Source organism: Chiloscyllium punctatum, chromosome 8 (genome assembly GCF_047496795.1).
Source record: "Chiloscyllium punctatum isolate Juve2018m chromosome 8, sChiPun1.3, whole genome shotgun sequence".
Lineage (NCBI taxonomy): Eukaryota > Metazoa > Chordata > Chondrichthyes > Orectolobiformes > Hemiscylliidae > Chiloscyllium > Chiloscyllium punctatum.
The window spans coordinates 63,897,850-63,919,445 of record NC_092746.1 but is presented as its reverse complement, the minus strand read 5'-3'; the positions used below and the strand labels follow the sequence as shown (position 1 = coordinate 63,919,445).

General features: G+C 43.0%; 1 protein-coding gene across 7 annotated transcripts in view; it reads right to left on the bottom strand.

Moving 5' to 3' along the window:
* Positions 1-21,596, bottom strand: part of tpk1 (thiamin pyrophosphokinase 1) — a 385,692-nt gene that overhangs the window by 228,159 nt on the left and 135,937 nt on the right. For all 7 annotated transcript variants that reach the window (XM_072575655.1, XM_072575662.1, XM_072575660.1 and 4 more), the window contains one exon: positions 8,660-8,729. In XM_072575655.1, coding sequence (XP_072431756.1) covers positions 8,660-8,729 — 70 coding nt within the window. The remainder of the gene's footprint in view (positions 1-8,659; positions 8,730-21,596) is intronic.

The following is a 21,596-nucleotide window of genomic DNA, read 5'->3' as shown; positions in this document are numbered from 1 at the left end:
CAGGCCAGCTTTACAGTGCTCTATTCTCGTATCAAGCTTGCAAGGTGAGCAAATGGTTATGCCTCTATTTACAAGATTGTTGACAAGGCCAACCTTCTAGTACATGAAAGTATACAAATGGTCTTCTTTTCTAATATTAATCCATTGTTTTGGTGGTTGTTTGTTGATTGCTAAAACACACTGAATCCATGAACTTGGCATTGTTCTTAAAAACATTGCAAGCCTCTTCTAAAAATACAATACTATTTGTTAACTCCCTGAGTGAAAGCCAAATGGGTCCTTCCTGCTATGTTTTTGTTTCTTGATGAGATGTATTTTTAAACATTTTGAATTATTTATTTCAAGTTTTACTCATTCATTTAATGCCACACCTTTTAGTCAAGTCAATTAATCAGCCTAAGACAGTTCTCCCCACATACCCATGCAATTGGTTTTACGTGTAAGATCCCTCTTTCTGAAGTGAACATGTCACTCAAAACAAAATTCCAATCTTATTCTGATCACTATTTCCAAAGGATAGTTTACCATAACATTATAATTAATATGTCCTTATTGCATAATACTAGGTTGAAGATAACTTTATCTCTGGTCACGATTTGGAGATGCCAGTGTTGGACTGGGATGTACAAAATTAAAAATCACACAACACCACGTTATACTCCAACAGGTTGAATTGGAAACACTAGCTTTCGGAGCGACGCTCCTTCATGACCACCTGATAAAGGTGTTGTGCGATTTTTAACTTTATCTCTGGTCGGCTCCATAACATATTGCTCGAACAAATTGTCATGAAAACATACTACAAACTCCTCTTCCAGAGCATGCTGGTCATTATGCCTCTTCCAGCCTAAATGAAGATTAAAGTCCCCTGCAATTAAATTGTTTTTCTTATTGTAAGTTTTTGTTTTATGTCAGTTTGCTGGTATTACAAGGTGGCCCATTAACCACTCCAAGCACTTGGTGTGTTCTGATTCCAAGGGTGATGTGCAGGTCACCGGCAAGGAAACGGTACAGAGGGTCAGGCAGCAACTTACCCTGAAAAAGGTGGAGTTGCAGCTTTGAGAGAAGCACCCTCTGTCTTCACTGACATGGTCTGTAAGGCTGTGTTCAGGCGATGTTTGTGTGCTTCATATCATGGCCGACAGGACCCCGAACAGAATAGATACTATGCTCGTCTCCACGGGGAAACGAGGAATCTTCCGGGTAAGATTTGCAGGAGAATACCATGACCAACAGCAGAATGGGCCAAGACCAGTTAAAAGGTAACATACCTCCACATCTTAAGGAGTAATTGGAAAGTGGGTTAAGTGATTCGAGTCATACCTGGCACAAAGGAAAATGGCTGTGGTGGTTAAAGATCAGTCAAGTCAGTCCAAGGACATCTCTACAGGTACTCCTCTGAGGATTGGCCTCAACTCAACCATAGAGTCATTGAGTCATAAAGCAAGAAAACAAACCCTTCAGTCCAACTAGTCTACACCAACCATGTTCCCAAACTAAACTATTTCCACCTGCCTGTGTTTGGCCAATACCTCTTGAAACTCTTCATAGTTTCAGAGACTATTACAGCAGAGAAACAGACCCCAACCATCATCAAGGGCTTCATCACTCGCCTTCCCTCCCTTGCAAGGTCAGATAGGGAGATGCTTGCTGAATATTGCCCAATATTCAGCATCATTTGGCACTGGTTATTTACAGAAATAGTCACATGTCTGAATGCAGCAAGACTTCAATAATATCTAGGGCGGGCTGAAAAGTGGCAAGTAACATTAGAGCCTCACAAATGTCAGGCAGTGATCATTTCAAACAAGACAGAATTTAAACATCACACCTTGATATTCAATATGGCTACCATCACCTGAATTGTCCACTATCAATGTCCTCGGGTTTACTCTCATCGAGAAACTGAACTGGAATCACCATATAAATACTATGGCTACAAAGGCAGGTCAGAAGCAGGGAACCCTGGAACAAGTAACTCTCAGACTGAATACCCAAAGTTTATTTAGATTAAACCTGTGGCATGCTGTATACCGCTCCCCATTACTCCTCTCCCGGCTGTACACAGCTCCTACTAGTCCCCATCCTGCCATACACCACTCCTCCTCACTCCCCTCCCTGCCGTACACCGCTCCTCCCAAATCCCCTCCCAGCCGTACACGGCTCCTCCTCACTCCACTCCCTGCTGTACACCGCTCCTCCTCTCTCCCCATCCTGCTCTACAACGCTCCTCCTCTCTCCCCTCCCTGCTGTACACCGCTCCTCCTCTCTCCCCTCCCTGCCGTGTACCGCTCCTCCTCACTCCCCTCCCTGCTGTACACCGCTCCTCCTCTCTCCCCTCCCTGCTGTACACCGCTCCTCCTCACTCACCTCCCTGCTGTACACCGCTCCTCCTCACTCCCCTCCCTGCTGTACACCGCTCCTCCTCTCTCCCCTCCCTGCTGTACACCGCTCCTCCTCACTCCCCTCCCTGCCGTGTACCGCTCCTCCTCTCTCCCCATCCTGCTCTACAACGCTCCTCGTCACTCCCCCGCTACAATACACCACTCCTCACTCCCCTCCTTGCAATATGCCACTCGTCCTCTCTCCCCATCCTGCCGGACAACGTTCCTTGTCACTCCCCTCATTGCCGTACAACGCTCGTCACACCCCTCCGTGCCGTACACCGCTCCACCTCACTCCCCATCCTGCTGTACACCGCTCCACCTCACTCCCCATCCTGCTGTACACCGCTCCTCCTCACTCCCCATCCTGCTGTACACCGCTCCTCCTCACTCCCCTCCCTGCTGTACACCGCTCCTCCTCACTCCCCTCCCTGCTGTACACCGCTCCACCTCACTCCCCATCCTGCTGTACACCGCTCCTCCTCTCTCCCCTCCCTGCTGTACACCGCTCCACCTCACTCCCCTCCCTGCTGTACACTGCTCCTCCTCACTCCCCTCCCTGCTGTACACCGCTCCTCCTCACTCCCCTCCCTGCTGTACACTGCTCCTCCTCACTCCCCTCCCTGCTGTACACCGCTCCTCCTCACTCCCCATCCTGCTGTACACCGCTCCTCCTCACTCCCCATCCTGCTGTACACCGCTCCTCCTCACTCCCCTCCCTGCTGTACACCGCTCCTCCTCACTCCCATCCCTGCTGTACACCGCTCCTCCTCACTCCTCTCCCTGCCGTACACCGCTCCTCCTCACTCCCCTCCCTGCCGTACACCGCTCCTCCTCACTCCCCTCCCTGCTGTACACCGCTCCGAGTCACTCCCCTCCCTGCTGTACACCGCTCCTCCTCACTCACCTCCCTGCTGTACACCGCTCCTTGTCACTCCCCATCCTGCTGTACACCGCTGCTCACTCCCCATCCAACTGTACACCGCTCCACGTCACTCCCTACAACCTGCTTTACACCACTCCTCCTCACTCCCCTCCCTGCTGTACACTGCTCCTCCTCACTCCCCTCCCTGCTGTACACCGCTCCTCCTCACTCCCCTCCCTGCTGTACACCGCTCCGAGTCACTCCCCTCCCTGCTGTACACCGCTCCTCCTCACTCTCCTCCCTGCTGTACACCGCTTAACATCACTCCTCATTCTGCTGTACACCGCTCCTCCTCACTCCCCTCCCTGCTGTACACCGCTCCTCCTCACTCCCCATTCAGCCGTACACCGCTCCTCAACACACCCCATCCTGCTGGACATCGCTCCTCCTCACTCACCTCCCTGACGTACGCCGCTCTTCATCACTCCCCATCCTGCTGTACACCATTCCTCGTCAATCCCCTCCCTGCTGTACATGGCTCCTCCTCACTCACCTCTCTGCTGAACACTGCTCCTCCTCACTCCCCACCCTGCTGTACACCGCTCCTCGTCACTCCCCATCCTCCTGTACACCGCTCCTCGTCACTCCCCATCCTCCTGTACACCGCTCCTCATCACTCCCCATCCTCCTGTACACCGCTCCTCGTCACTCCCCATCCTCCTGTACACCGCTCCTCCTCACTCCCCATCCTGCCGTACACCGCTCATTGTCATTCCCCACACTGCTGTACACTGCTCCTTGTCACTCCCCATCCTGATGTACACCGCTCCTCCTCACTCCCCTCCCTGCCATACACCGCTCCTCCACAGTCCCTTACCTGCTGTACATCACTCCTCCTCACTCTTGATCCTGCTATACACCCCTCCTTGTCACTCCTCTCCCTGCCGTACACTGCTCCTCCTCACTCCCCATTCTTCTATGCACCGCTCCTCATCACTCTCCATCCTGCTGTACACTGCTCCCCCTCACTACCCTCCTTGCCGTACATCACCCCTCGGCATTCCCCTCACTGCTGTACACTGCTCCTTGTAACTCCCCATCCTGCCGTACCCCGCTCCTCCTCACTCCCCATCCTGCCGTACACCGCTCCTCCTCACTCTTCATCTTGCTGTGCACTGCTCCTCCTCATTCTCCTTCCTGCTGTACACCGCTCCTTGTCACTCCCGATCCTGCCATACACCGCTCCTCCTCACTCCCCTTCCTGCCATACACTGCTCCTCCTCACTCCCCTTCCTGCTGTACACCGCTCCTTGTCACTCCCCTTCCTGCTGTACACCACTCCTCCTGACTCCCCATCCTGCTGTACACCGCTCCTCGTCACTCCCCTTCCTGCTGTACACCGCTCCTTGTCACTCCCGATCCTGCTGTACACCACTCCTCCTGACTCCCCATCCTGCCGTACACCGCTCCTTGTCACTCCCCATCCTGCTGTACACCGCTCCTTGTCACTCCCCATCCTGCTGTACACCACTCCTCCTGACTCCCCATCCAACCGTACACCGCTCCTCATCACTCTCCATCCTCCTGTACACCGCTCCACGTCATTCCCCTCCCTGCCGTACACTGCTCATCACTCTCCATCCTGCTATACACTGCTCCTCCTCACTCCTCTCCCTGCCATACACCGCTCCTCCTCACTCCCCTCCCTGCTGTACACTGCTCCACCTCACTCCCCATCCTGCCATACACCGCTCCTCCTCACTCCCCTCCCTGCCGTACACCGCTCCTCCTCACTCTCCGTCCTGCTGTACACCGCTCCTTGTCACTCCCCATCCTGCCGTACACCGCTCCTTGTCACTCCCCATCCTGCTGTACACCGCTCCTTGTCACTCCCCATCCTGCTGTACACCGCTCCTCCTGACTCCCCATCCAACCGTACACCGCTCCTCATCACTCTCCATCCTCCTGTACACCGCTCCACGTCACTCCCCTCCCTGCCGTACACTGCTCATCACTCTCCATCCTGCTATACACTGCTCCTCCTCACTCCTCTCCCTGCCATACACCGCTCCTCCTCACTCCCCTCCCTGCTGTACACTGCTCCTCCTCACTCCCCATCCTGCCATACACCGCTCCTCCTCACTCCCCTCCCTGCCGTACACCGCTCCTCCTCACTCTCCGTCCTGCTGTACACCGCTCCTTGTCACTCCCCATCCTCCTGTACACTGCTCCTCCTCTCTCTCCATCCAACTGCAAATAACTTGAAACTCATTCAGATAACAGGAAATAATAACTGAATTCTGCTCGAAAGAGATATTTCTTGCTGTGCAGCTAAATATTTCCGAACTCAAAAAGTTGGCTGAAACACATCCACCCAGATAGGGTCTCCCCCTCTCTTCTCCCTCCTCCCTCAGGATTATCATAGTCCTGATAATGTGGCAACATGATCAATTACTGGAAGCTACAGCTTTACTAGAATTCAACTCAGAGAAATCTAGTTTAAAAAAACACCATCACACCAACATAAAACTTGTTTTCACCCAAAAGCTTTTGGGTCATCTCAAATAGTTTATCCTTCAGTTGGACTTATATGAGACTGACTTGTCCTTTCATCAGCTAAGTGCAGTGCTTATTTCAGAAGTATGCCAAAAATGTATTTAGACTATTGCCACGTTATTATTGACACCAGGTTCTTGCTCGAAATGCAAAATCATACATTTTATTCTATGAAAGAAGTAACCATGACTTGTATTTCTATAGAATTGTTAATGCAATAGACTGTGTCAAGGCACTTCAAGGATCACTATAAAGCAACATATTACACTGGGTTCTATAACGATATCAGGGTACGTAGCCAAATGCTTTGTTAATGAAGTAGGATTTAAAGATGGCCTTGAAGGAGGAAAGAGGTTTGAGAAGCCAGTGATCCATGGAAGGAATTCCAGAGCCACAGGCCCAGTCAACTGAAGGATGAGTCACTAAAGCTGGAGTGATAAAAATCAGCTATAATCTAGGTGGCAGAATACGAGAACTGCACAAATCTCAGAGAATGATGCATGGAGGAAAAACAATGATGGTCAAGGGCGATACCAAAAGGGAGATTTGTAAACAAGGGTGAGAATTTTAAAAGTTACGTTTTGCTTGAACCACAGTCACTGTATGTCAGTAAGCATAGGAGTTAGAGACGAGATATGGATTAAGCCATGAGCAACTGAGTTTTAGATGACTTCAAGTTTAGGTAGGGTGCAATGTGGAAGGTTTGGCAAGAGTCATTTGGAATAATCAGGAGTTGGAATTACAAAGGCATTGGTGAATGTTTCAGCAGCAGGTGAGCTAAGGTAGGGCTACAATATTGAGGAGGTGGAAATAAATGATCTTAAATGATGGCACAAAATATATGATCAGAAACTCATATCAAGTGAAATGTTGCATCAGAATTGCAAACTGTCTGGCTCAACCTCAGACAATTGTCAGCAAGCATGCGACAATGGAATGGAATTTTTGGCAGAGATTAGCAGTGACTTTGGTCTTCCCACTATTTAAGTGGAGGCAATTTCTGCTTTTTGAGTAATGGGCATCGGATAAGCAAGCTTCTAACTTAACAATCGCCAAGGAGTCAAAATAGATAAGCACCACAATACAAAATACAATCTTTCTGCGTGTCATAAAGTGGATTGACAACAAGGAAGATTACGGTAGTTACATGCAAGTGAATTTTACAAATTGTAAAATCAATCTTGAAGCAAGGTCAAATTTCACATTGCAGTGTGCAAAGTTATTTAGAAGATAAAGTGAATGTAAATATATCCCACAAACCTGCAACAAATTAGTGGTGACCTCTGTTATCAAACATGGTTATATGCAAATATGAGAATTAAGTGCTGATTGATAATATCCTTATGTAAGAAAGAACTCTGCAGAACAGGCTCATGTCAAAGGAATGTCAGCAACAAGGAATGGAGCAAACGTGGTTTGTTGGAATAACTATCAGCTTGAATTGGTAGGTTTCTCACACTTCCAGAGATTAGCCAAGACAAGTAGTTCTTTTACAATGCGATAGCTGCATTCTTGTGCAACCCTACATCATAGAAATATTGCACTTTAGAAACAGCACTTAAAGTGTTGGTTACGTGATGATGTTCCAACCAAAGCACAGTTAAAAGTTCATGCGGTAGAAACTGTGTCCCCAATTCATTATAGTGAATTCACGTCAACAAAATAACGTCTGCGTTATAGCAGAACAGCCTGTAGGTTTAGGAAATACTCATTACTCTAGTGTTCTTTGCAATTTTAGTTTCTATCCTTAAGAATTTTAGCTGCTCTACAGCAATAAGGGAAGACAAAATATATTTTAAAATTAAATGTTTCTTTACAATTTTTGACTCAATGTAATGGTAAGCGTAGCAAATAAATCTGAAATAAAAATAGAAGGTGCTGGAAACACACTGATCAGTCAGGACCTAGCATATGTAAAATAGTTTTAAAAAAACAATTCATCTTACAGATGCTGAATGATCCACTGTGTAATTGTAGCATGTTCTCATTCAGAGGAGAGAACTGGTAAGATTATAACAAAACAAAGAAATGTGGATAGTAGTGGTCTGAAACAAGAACAGAAATTGCTGGTGAAACTCATCAGGTTTGACAGCATCTGTGAGAAGAAAACAGAGTTAACACTTCTGTTGAAGATAAATTTACTTTGTCTCCACAGATGCTGCCAGACCTGCTGAATTCTGTCACCAATTACTGTTTTTGCTTTAGAATTGACATGACTGACATTTTACCTAATTCTAAACACTGTTAATTAAGAATTCCCCTCATTAAAAATTACTGGCACCCATACCTTTTTGTTTGATATTACCTTTTATTTTGTGCTGAGTTTCCTACAAAGGAAAGAAATCTTCCAGACTCTCGCAGCATTCTGACACCACTCTCAATCCTACTAATTGTTGGCACATCCCCAACACATTCACAGCTGAAGAGAAAATGATTCTGCAGTGACGGAAAAAGGTTGAGCTGACAATCAGGGAACAGAATTACAGAAACAATGTTTAAATCTCTTCTAGCTTGAATGCTCAATTTGTTTCCAAGCTGTGGGGACACGAATATTCATCAGGTTTCTGATGTCTTCACCTCTGTTAAAGTAAGTGTCGTCATTGAGTTTCTGTTGTGAGTAGAAAGCTTTGAGTAGAAGGCCAATTGTCCATCCTGAGTACTTTAAACTGATCATGGCTTCTTTAAATATAATAACCCTACTCCTTTTTCTCATGTTCTTATCATCAAGGCAGACTTACTTTAAAACAGAAATGTTCCTTGCCTTCAGAAATACTGGACAACTTGCCACTTAACACAGTTTCAAGGAAGAAGATTAAAAAGAGATAACAGGAGAGTAATTATTTGGTGTCTATACCTGTCTTGCCTTCCTTCAGTTTGCTCATACAGTCGGTTTGCTCCACCATCGGCACATGCACGAACAACAGCTTCAAAAACAGGCAAAAAGAGGAAACAAAAAAGTGAACATAAGCAACTCTATTTGCCATTTCTGGAAACAGAAGTTCTCTGCAATGTCAGCAAATTAGACATGATCAGCAATGTTCAGTCAGAAATTATAAACGTGCAAAATCATCAATGGCTGTTCAAAAGGTATTAACAACACTAAGGATGGGTCATCTCTCATCCACTTAGTGACAACATGTGGCAAAAATCATAATCAGACAATTTTGGCAAATAGTGCAAGCATTACATTATCACCAAGTTAATCATCTCGAGATATATGAAAAACACATTTGTATGCCTTTCAGGTGGATGTTGGACATATTTTGGTCACTTACTCAGTTCTTATTCTAGTTTGGTCTTCACAAGAGAGGAACAAGCTAAAATACCAGAAATATGGGGAAAAATAAAACTAAATCACAGGGAGGAAGATAAGTTTTAATATAACCATAAAAATTAAAATGAACAAAATATAGAGGCCACAAATAAATAAACATCCAGGATCTGAAGGTTCCCACCACAGGGTATTAGGAGGATTTGGGGAAGAACGTTGAGATGAACTAGTCATCAGCTTCTAAACCTCTCTTGGTTGAAAACGTATCCCGTTCAATTGGAAAGTTGCTAATATCATTTCAATATTTAAGGAGGATAGGAGGAAAGGTGCAAGCTTATTATTCTAACATCTGTTGCAGGGAATTCACTCGGATTGTTTAATCGCAATAGAATGCTTGAGTGCTTTGTCAACTGTGATCTTATCATAGAGAGTCAATGTGGATTTGTAAAAGGGCAAATCATGTTTACTGAAACTGCTTGAATTATTTTGAGGTAATAACTAAACTGATAGATAAGGGAGCGTCTGAAATTAATTTATTACATAGAGGCACAGAGCCTTTCAGTCCAACCCGTCCATGCCGACCAGATATTCCAACTCAATTTAGTCCCACCTGCCAGCACCCGGCCCATATCCTTCCAAACCCTTCCTATTCATATACCCATCCAGATGCCTTTTAAATGCTGCAATTGTACCAGCTCCCAACACTTCCTCTGGCAGCTCATTCCACACATGTACCACCCTCTGTGTGAAAAAGTTGCTTATATCTTTCCCCTCTCACCCTAACCTATGTCCTCTAGTTCTCGACACCCGCACTTCAGGGAAAAGACTTTGGCTGCTTACCCTATCCATGCCCCTCATAATTTTGTAAACCTCTAGAAGGTCACTCAGCCTCCAGCGCTCCAGGGAAGACAGCTGTAGCCTATTCAACCTCTCCCGATAGCTCAAATCCTCTAACTCTGGCAACATCCTTGTAAATCTTTTCTAAACTCTTCAACTTTCACAACATCTTTCTGATAAGAAGCAGACCAGAACTGCATACAATGTACCGACAGTAGCCTAACCAATGTCCTGTACAGCTGCAACATGACCTCCCAACTCCTGTACTCAATACTCTGACCAACACAGGAAAGCATACCAAACGCCTTTTTCACTACCCTATCTACCTGCGACTCCACTATCAAGGAGCTACGAACCTGCACTCCAAGGGTCTCTTTATTTAGCAACACTCCCTAGGACCTTAGCATTAATTGTCTAAGTCCTGCTAAGATTTGATTTCCCAAAATGCAGCACCTGACATTTATCTAAATTAAAGCCCATCTGCCACTTCTCAGCCCATTGGCCCATCTGGTCAAGATCCTGTTGTAATCTGAAGTAATCTTCTTCGCTGTCTACTACACCTCCAATTTTGGTGTCATCTGCAAACTTACTAACTGTACCTCTTATGCTCACATCCAAATCATTTATATAATGTTAAAAAGTAGTGGACTCAGCACCGATCCTTGTGGCACTCCACTGGTCACAGGCCTCCAGTCTGAAAAACAACCCTCTACCACCATCTTCTGTTTTCTACCTTTGAGCCAGTTCTGCATTCAAATGGATAGTTCTCCCTGTATTCCATGAGATCTAACCTTACTAACCAGTCTCCCATAGGGAGCTTTGTCAAATGCCTTACTGAAGTCCATATAGATCACATCTACTGCTCTGCCCTCATCAATTTTCTTTGTTACTTCTTTATACAACTCAATCAAGTTTTTGAGACATGAATTCCCACGCGCAAAGCCATGCTGACTATCCCTAATCAGTCCTTGTCTTTCCAAATACATGTACATCAGGATTCCCTCAGGATTCCCTCCAACAACTTACCCACCACCGAGGTCAGACTCACTGGTTGATAGTTCCCTGGCTTGTCCTTATCACTCTTCTTAAACAGTGGCACCACGTTGGACAACCTCCAGTCTTCCGGCACCTCACCTGTGACTATCGATGATACAAAAATCTCAGCAAGAGGCCCAGCAATCACTTCCCTAGCTTCCCAAAGGGTTCTAGGGTACACCTGATCAGGTCCTGGGGATTTATCCACCTTTACGCGTTTCAAGACATCCAGCACTTCCTCCTCTGTAATGTGGACATTTTTCAAGCTGTCACCATCTATTTCCCTACATTCTATAGCTTCCATGCCTTTTTCCACAGTAATTACTGATGCAAAATACTCATTTAGTATCCCCCCCAAGTGCTGCAGCTCCACACAAAGGCCACCTTGCTGATCTTTGAAAGGCCCTATTCTCTCCCTAGTTACCCTTTTGTCCTTAATGTATTTATAAAAACCCTTTGGATTCTCCTTAATTCAATTTGCCAAAGCTATCTCATGTCCCCGCTTTGCCCTCCTGATTTCCCTCTTAAGTATACTCCTATTGCCTTTATACTCTTCTGAGGATTCACTCGATCTATCCTGTCTATACCTGACATATGCTCCCTTCTTTTTCTTAACCAAACCCTCAATTTGTTTAGTCATCCAGCATTCCCAATACCAGCCTTTCTTTTCACCCTAACAGGAATATACTTTCTCTGGATTCTCGTTATCTCATTTCTGAAGGCTTCCCATTTTCTCGCCATCCCTTTACCTGCGAACATCTGATCCCAATCAGCTTTTGAAAGTTCTTGCCTAATACCGTCAAAATTGACCTTCCTCCAATTTAGAACTTCAACTTTTAGATCTAGTCTATCTTTTTCCATCACTATTTTAAAACTAATAGAATGATTGCTGACCCCGAAGTGCTCCCCCACAGACACCGCAGTCACTTGATCTGCCTTATCTCGCCCGCCCCACCCCTGCACCTACTAGTTTAAACCCTCACGTCCAGCTCTAGCAAATTTCCCTACCAGTATATTAGTCCCCTTCCAATTTAGATGGAATCCGTCTTTCTTGTACAGGTCATTGCTACCCCAAAAGAGCTTCCAATAATCCAAAAATGTGAATCCTTCTCCCATACACCAGCTCCTCAGCCATTCATTCATCTGCTCTATCCTCCTATTCCTGCCCTCATTAGCCTGTAGCATCGGGAATAATCCAGATATCACTACTCTCAAGGATCTCCTTTTTAAATTGCTGCCTAACTCTCTGTAATCTCCCTTCAGAATCTCAACCTTTTCCCTTCCTGCCCGGTGGCTCAGTGGTTAGCACTGCTGCCTCACAGTACCAGGGTACCAGGTTTGATTCCAGCTTTGGGCAACTGTCTGTGTGGAGTTTGCACATTCTTCCCAAGTCTGCATGGGTTTCCTCTGGGTGCTCTGGTTTCCTCCCACAGTCCAAAGATGTGCAGATCACATGAACTGGCCATGCTAAATTGTCCATAGTGTTTGGTACATTAGTCAGAGGGAAATGGGTCTGGGTGGGTTACTCTTCGGAGGGTCAGTGTGGATGTTTTGGGCCAAAGGGCCTGTTTCCACACTGTAGGGAACCTAATCTAATCTAATCCATGTCGTTCGTTCCAATGTGGACAATGACCTCCTGGTGGTCACTCTCCCACCCGCTACACTATCTCTGAGACATCCTTGATCCTGGCACCAGGGAAGCAACACACCATTCTGATTTTTCGCTGCTGGCCGTGACATATCCGTCATTGCATTAGAGTCTGTCTCGATACTAGAAACTTGGCTTTTCATGCTACATTCCCCTGAGAATCCATCACACCCTATATTTTCCAAAACAGCATACTTGGTTTAAAATGGGGATAGCCACAGAAAGCTCCTGCACTACCTGCCTACCTCTCTTACCTTTCCTGGAGTTAACTTATCTATATGACTGTATCCGTGACTTTTCTCCTTTCCTGTAACTGCCATCCATCAAATCCCCTTCTCTTGTAAATTCTTCATTGCCTCTAACTGTCTCTCCAACCGATCCATTCGATCGGATAAGATTCACAACCAACAGCATTTATTGCAGATATAATCCTCAGTAACCTGTAAACTCTCCCTAAACTCCCACATCTGACAAGAAAAGCATATCACTACTAAAGGCCATTTTTGCTTCTTTCAATCGACAGACCCAGAAAATAGCACTGTCCTATTCCACTACAATTCACTGCACCGGGTTAAATTAATACTTATGGCTTATATTTTAAGCTTATTCAAGGGACATATCTTAATAAAACATATAATCAAGAAAAATAACATTCGATTCACTACTGCAGACTTACTGTAAGGCCATGCCTAAAATATCCATCTATTTGTTTCTGTGCTGTGACTTCTCCCAGAGAGGTTCCTCCAAGATTAGTTGTGAATTTCACTGTTTGTTAATTTTCCCAGACATACTCCGATGTCCAAAAATACATGAATTTAAACAGCAAAGGCAGTAGCTGTGCAGGTTCACTGCTCTGTAGATTTCTGTAGCAGTGTAGATTTCTTTTTCTCTCTCATGTCTCTTGCACTGACCTCACTATATGCTTCCTTTGTCTGTTCCTCTCCCTTTTAAAAGTGCTGTTATGTTGACTTTTTTTTCCTCCAAAGTTCCAAAACAATGTAACAGCATATAAAACAGTAATTGCTGCTCCTGGAATTCGAGGAAACCACCTCCAACACCTAAAATACCTCAAAAAAGGAGCAGCTATTAACAGCCAGAAATTTTGTCCCGTCCTCCATCTTTATATGAACTTCCAAGGCATTTGATTTGGCAAAAATGAGCACAGATAGAATTGGAGACAGCTTATGGTAAGCAATTGGCTCATAGTTAGGAGGCAATAAGGATATGTACTCAAATTGGGAAAGTATGATGTATGAAATCTCCAAGTTTCTGTACTGGGATGACAGCTTTTCACCTTATTTCCATATTGCACAGATAAAGGAATAGAAAGCCCGATATACACAAGTTTATCATGAGGATCATGAGGAGCTGACAATGCGTTGTGTGGTAGCAGCCCATGTGATGACAAGGCCTAGTGTGTGGGGGTTGGTGTAGAAGTGACAGTCAAGACAGCACATCAAATGCCTCTTCTTCCTCAGGAGGCTAAGGAAATTCAGCATGCCCACAATAAGCCTCACCAATTTTACAGATGCACCACAGAAAGCATTCTAACAGCTTGGTATGGCAACTGCTCTGCCCAGGACCATAAGAAAATACAGAAAGTTGAGTGCACAACCCAGACCATCATGTAAGCCCAACTGCCCATCCATGGACTCCAGTTACATTTCTCATTACCACGGAAAGGCTGCCATCATCATCTTCATCAGAGACCCCTCCCACCCAGGTCATGCTCTCTTCTAATCTCAGACAGAAGCTTGAGCACACGCACACGCCCAGAACAGCTTCTTCCCTGCTGTTGTTAGACTGCTGAATGGACCTCTCTAACTTTAAACAATGTTGATCTTGCTTTGTGCACTTCCTGTGCAGCCGTAACTTTGTGTGCCTCACTCGAAGAACCCTATAATCTGCATGTCTTTGTTTGCTAGGACCTGCCTGTACTGCTTGCAAAACAAAGCTTCTCACTGTACTTTAGGTACATATGACTACAATAAACCAAATCAAATGAGGACAAATTATTTGGTTTATACTCTCTGGAGTATACAAGATTAAAGGATGACCATTTTGAGGTGTTAAAATGATTAAAGGAGTTGATAATCCAGATAGTGTGTAATTATATTTTCCAGTTGCGTGTCTGGAACAAGAGGGAATTACCTGGAGTTGAAACGATGGCCATTCCTGGGTTAAGTCATAAAGCACTGCATAGTGAAGGCAGCAGAAAGCTGGAATACTCTGCCATGAAAAGATTGCTGACACCTGATCAACTGAAGATGTCAAAACTGAGACTGATAATTGTTGTCAAGGCAAGACTATTAAGGTTTATGGAACCATAGCAGTGGATGGTGTTAAGATGCAGATCAGCCCTGAACTAAGTGAATACTCAAGCATGTTCAGGAGTCTTGATAGGCAATTCATCTTCATCTCAGACATGCTCCGTAAAAGAAAACCAAAAGTATAAGTTTTACCTCTGCCTCCAATCTACAGATTTGCACATAATTCTCCTCATACATTCTTTACTCCCTTCTTAATGCTGCTGTGCTGTGCATGCCCTGAACACACTGACTGCATCATTCATACATCCACACTACTTGTCCTGCTTTACTTGAAATTCATTTCATTTTGCAGGCTGGGATAGTTCTAAAAGATGTCAGTCGTGATGCACGGTCACAGGACTTGAAATGTTAACTCTGCTTCACTCTCTGTAGATATTGCACGATGTGCTGAGCTTCTCCGGTACTTTCTGTCTGTGTTTCAGATTTCTAGCATCTGCAGTTCTTTGAATTCATTCTAATACATGCCTCTTCCTTTGCTCACTTTCCCTCCACAAACCATGAGCATTATCTCTCAGATCTTTTCTCACCAGCTGTAACTCACAAACATTTTGTTACATTATTCCACATAACATTTTGCTCATTATTACACAAAAGAAGGGTTCAGGTGGAGGGGGCTATACCTCAAAAGATGAGTTCCCAGCCAGTTCATACCATGTGGTGTCAGCAACGCAATCGACCTGCAATATTTCCTTGAACATCCATTACCACTTTTCTCCTGTTGTGGCCTCCTGTTGTGATTGTGGTTTAATTCCCAAATTATAAGCAACACTGAACACTGGGCTAAGTACCCTGCCTTGGACTCCAACACTTAGATTTTCTTCTGAGTCCCACAATTTTAAATGTTAGCGTTCTGAAATCATTAAAAAAAAACTTTCACTCAGCCTAGCATTTTCAAGAGAATAACTGCTTCAAATTTGACATTTATTTCTCTTTTGCAGATGCTGGGTATTTTAAATGGGTACTACTGAAATGAAATATGTTACAGGATCCTGAAAGCTTAATAACTGCAAACATCATCTCTCATTCCTAAACATATAAAAACTGCAGTAATCTCCACCATATTCTCAAACCCATATTCTCAAAATATAATAATTTAAGATTATTATATTTATTGAAATGCATACCTCGGAGACGTAAACACAGGAGCAACGTCTAAAGAACGGACTTTGAACCCATAGTTGAGAACAGATACATGAGTGCTGGTAAACTGCACAAACATTCAATTGCAAACTGGTATAAATCAACTGAAATTCTGCAATCTTTCAAACACATGGTAGCAAATCATGTTAGGGCACCACAGTGGTTCCGTGCTTAGCACTGCTCCCTCTTAGCGCCAGGCACTCAGGTTCAATTAAAACCTCAGGCGACTGCCTGTGTGGAGCTTGCACATTCTCTCCATGTTTGAGAGTTTCCTCTGATGCTTCAGTTTCCTCCCACAGAACAAAGATGTGCACATAGGATGGATTCGCCATACTAAATTGACCATAGCGTTCAGGGATGTGTAGGTTAGATGGATTACCCATGGGAAATACAGGGTTACAGGGATAGGGTAACAGGGTGAGCATGGGTGGGATGCTCTTTGGAGAGTCAGTGTGGACTTGTTGGGCTGAATTACCTGTTTCCACACGTAGTCATGATTTGAAGATGCCAGTGTTGGACTGGGGTGTGCAAAATTAAAAATCACACAACACCAGGTTATAGTCCAACAGGTTTAATTGGAAGCACTAGCTGTCGGAGCACCGCACCTTCATCAGGTGGATGAAGGAGCAGCGCTCCAAAAGCTAGTGCTTCCAATTAAACCTATTGAACTATAACCTGATGTTGTGTGATTTTTAACTCTGATTCCACACTGTCGGGATTCTATGAAAAAAAATCCCTTTTGTGTGCCAAACAGAAGGCTGAAAGAAAAACTAGTTTGGACTTAACCCACACGCAAATACCTAGACAAGGCTAATAAATAACCATTTGGACTTATGTATCAGAAGATAAACACCACCTACGGAACTGCCCCTAGCAAGTAATCAATACCTTCATAACAGAAACCAAAAAGTAAAATTGTTAAAGAAAAAATGACATCAGGAAAGCAGAAAAAAACAATAAAAAAAAACAAGGCAATGCAGATATAGATGCAAGTTATTTTACCTGTGATAGCAGAACTAGAAAGTTTAAATATCAAAAAACTTTCAACATGACTATAGTGCAGAACAATTTGTTTTCCTACTGATTAGTTTATCTCTGGAATTGAATTCCTACAAAGTAGCTAATGTGTTGATTAACTCCAGTGAAGGCATGAGAAACAGCTGGTGAAGAATGGTGTTTAAATTTACTCAGGTGAGCCTTACAGACATAATTAAATACTTAGAAAACCATATTGCTGGGCACTTAGAAATGTTACCTGGCCAAAGCTGAATAGCGCAAACACATTAAACTGAAATTCTGAACTTTGCTTGCTATCTTAGTACCACAGATAAATCTGTATTTGTGACAAATTTGTGACAATTTTACCTTCCAATAGAAATTAAATAAAATGGATTGAGCTCAACATTGTACAAGTTCTGTGGAAGGAATTAAGTCAAGAGATTAAATGACAAATTCTTGTCACATTCTTCCTTGTATTCTACTAACATGCCTACAAATATATTTACATTTTGGCATTACATTTTTTTCTAGTTTCTTAAGTTATACATGCACCCTTTTTAAAGAAAGGATATAATCAGAGTCTTCATCTAAGTGCTTTGACCCCCTTGAAAAATAGCTCAGCTTTCCTTTCTCTCCCAATTACAAAAGAACTCACTGTGAATGACTTCCAATCGCATAGAACCCTTCTATTGTTGCTTTGTAATTACTGTCACTACTTAACTGACAGGCTGAAAGGGGATACAGCTGTCGTGAGTTCATTGCTCACTGACAGATAATTGTTGTGCAATTTACTTCATGCAATTATACAATCCTGATCTCACACGGCCCAACACTTTAACATTTAACAAGATGGCTGTTTGATCTGTCTATATATGGCTTAATGTATCACAAAGGGTATCATAAAATGACAAGATATCTGTAGTCACTTCACAATATTTTAGATTAATACAATTTGCCATTTTTCTACACTTCTATTTTTTTTCTACACTTTCGATTAATGGGGATTACTGATATTAAGCTACAGCACATACTTCACTAAATTAAATGACTTAATTATTGGAGAAACATTTTTAAATTAGCTAATAAATTGTTCAGTGTAAAAATGTTCATGCTGTCAGGTGTCTGAATGTAAAATACAAATAATGCTGGTGACGTATTTGAATGAAATGATTCCAGACGTACAATCCAATTAGCAAAACAATTTGCCATTGTCTTGTTTTCTCAAAGAGCATTAGAAAATGAGGAAAATTCCTTAAAATCGCCATGTAAGCTGGTTATGCTAGTTTTGCGCAACACTCAAACAGTAGGTGAAATGAGTAGGCAGATGAGGACATATGGATTATCAAAACCACAATAAATGTTTTATGATTTCTGAACTCAGGTGAATAAAAGGAGGATGAGCACCATTCCATTTGCCAAGCACGATCGTCCAATCTGCAACCATTGTCCACTGCTTCTATCAATTTTCTCTTCAAAGTACTTAATCATTTCTAGTCTTCTTAAAAATTCTGAAATTTTCATAACCAATTTGCCAGTGTTAAACTGAACAGCTTGTAATTATCTTTTTTGGTATGAGTTTGTATTGTTCACTTTCTAGTCTGACACATTTACGATTTATATTAATAAATAAGGAGGGATTGAATGCAATGTCTCCAAGTTAGCTAGTGAAACAAATACTAAGTGGGAAAATAATCTGTGAGAAGTACACAAATTTACTCGAAAGACATATAGACAACTTAAGCGAGTAGTCAAGAAGGTGGCATAATGTGGGCAAATGTGGTTTATTCACGTTGGCGGGGAGAAAACAAGTCATAAAAACAGAACACTTTTAAATATTGAGAAACAATTGAACACTGATGTTCAGAGGGATTTGGGTGTTCATGTATATATTACCTTGTCTTAAAAGAGAATTTCATAACATACAGCCCCAACAATCACTTAGCATGGTAAACGGTATCAGATCCTGTCTGATAAAGGACTTGAATTACAAGACTAATGAAGTTATACAGGTCTTTGGCAAGACCACATTTAGAGTAGTGCATATGTCTTTTGTCTTAATAGACGGAAAGAAGTATTTGTTTAGATGGAGTACAGGAAAGTTGAAATATTGCTGAGAAAAGACAAATATTGTCAAAGTCTTTTTTCTTACACTCATTAGGATAATTCCAAAAGACCATATGAGAGAAGCAGAATGAGGCCATTTGGTCCATCAGATCATCTTTGCCTTTTGATTATGGCTGATTTGTTTCTCAATCCCATCCTCCTGCCTTCTCCCTGTAACCCTTGAACCACGTACTAATCAAGAATCTATCCATCTCTCTCAAATACACTGAATGACTTCACCTCCACAGCCCTCTAAAGCAATGAGTTCCACAGATTCACCACCCTCTGGCTGAAGAAATTTCTCCTTGGCTCAGTTCTAAAGGGTCATCCTTTCACTCCCTGAGGTTGTGACCTCCAGTCCTAGTCTCTCCTACGTCCACTCTATCCAGGCCACTCCATTTTCTGTATGTTTCGCCCTTATTCTTCTAAACTCCATCAAGTACATAACCAGAGTCCTCAACTGCACCTCATAACAAATCCTACATTCTTGTAAACCTCCTTTGGACCCATTCAAAGGCCAGCATATCCTTCCTTAGATATGGGGCCCCAAAACTGCTCACGTTATTCCACATACAGTCTGACCAGAGTCTTATGTAGACTCAGCAGTACATCCTTGCTCTTGTACTCTAGCCTTCTCAAAATGAACACTAACATTGCTTTTGCATTCCTAATTCACAGGAATACCACTAGAAAAGGGAAAAACTTTCTTAGACTGTCTGAGAAGAACATGCTGACTGGTTTGCAAGTGAACTCTGATTGAGACATTACCATGGAGAATGCACCAATTTGATGACAATTATTAGACTAAATAATCTGTAGAATCCATATGTGCAGAGGTTAGAGATAACAAGGTACAATGGCATTGGCAGGGGTAGTCTAAATGCCCCCCTGACAACTATAGCTAGCTTAACATGTGTCATTGGTAAAATGCTAGAGTCTATTACAAAGGATGTAATAAAAATAAGCAATATAATAAGGCAGAGTTAGCATGGCTTCAAGAACAGGAGGTCAACTCTCACTTAATTTTAGAATTCTTTGAGAAGATAACAAGCAGGATAAATAAAAGGGAAACGAGTAGATATAACATATGTAGATTTACAAAAGGTTTTGATAAGATGCCGCACATAAGGATATTTAAAATGATAAGAGCCCGCCATGTTAAAAGTATATTAGCTTGGACAGAGGATTGAGTCACAAACAGAAGACAGTGTTGGGAGAGGAAGGGCATTTTTCATAGTGGAAACATTTAAAATAGTGGAGTGCCACATGGATCACTGCTTGGGCCACAATTATTTACAATATATATTCATGACTTGGATGGTGGAAGTGAATATCATCAACTTGTTTGCAGCTAACACAAAAATGAGTGGGAAGGCTGCAGTTAGGATGACAGAGTCCACAGAGGAATATACACAGATTAAGTGAGTGGGCAAAAACCTGATAGGTTGAATATAATGGGGAAAATTGAGAGATTCTGAACCTCTCAGAAAAATTAAGGGAACTGGGTATTATTTAAAATGGAGAATGACTGCAGAATGCTACAATGCAGGTGGATTTGTTGATTTTGTGATACCTACATGTCCTTGTGAATATATTACAAGATGCTTACATACAAGTTCAATGGGTTAAGGGAGGGAAATGGAATGTTGGCCTTTATTTTAGCAGGAGTGGAGTATGAAGGGAATAGAGATTTCACAAAATCTTCTATCAGCAGGGCATATAGATCCCTTGTTAAAATTTACATGGGTCCCTAAAGGATGAACACTTATAAATTATTTTTAAAAACTGATTTTGATATTTTGTGATGTATTATACATTGATTCATAATGGACAATTTTAAATTATGATATACTGGAAGCCTACTTACGGGAAGTTTTTCTGACATCTAAGGTCACATTAATTTCCTTGATTAGTTTTGGAAGCACAGAAGTAGGTATACTGGTCTAATGATCTATAGCTGCTTCAGCAATGATCTTCCTCCAGGCGGGAGATCAGAAACGGGGATTTTGCTGATGACTAGAAGTTGTTCGGTGCCATTTGAAACTAGCAAAGTTATTGCCAGCATGCAGTCTGCAGTGACAGCATTCAAACTTGGGCTGAGAAGGGACGGGTAAAAATGGTGTCGCACAAGCACAATACAATGGGCATAAAAACTTAGATATATGAGCAAAATGTAAAAATGAATAGCTATGGTCCTAACATGGAATCCTCTGCAGAATTCCATTAATCACCAGCTGCCATCCTGAAAACGACCCCTTTATCCCCACTCTCTGCCTTCTGTCAGTCAGCCAATCCTCTGTCCATGCTAGTACTTTGCCCCTAACTCCATGGGCTCTGATTTTATTTAGCAACCTCCTCTCAGGCACTTTGATAAAGTCCATCTGGAAATCCAGAACAGGTCCATTGGTTCTCTTTTGTCAAAGAGAGT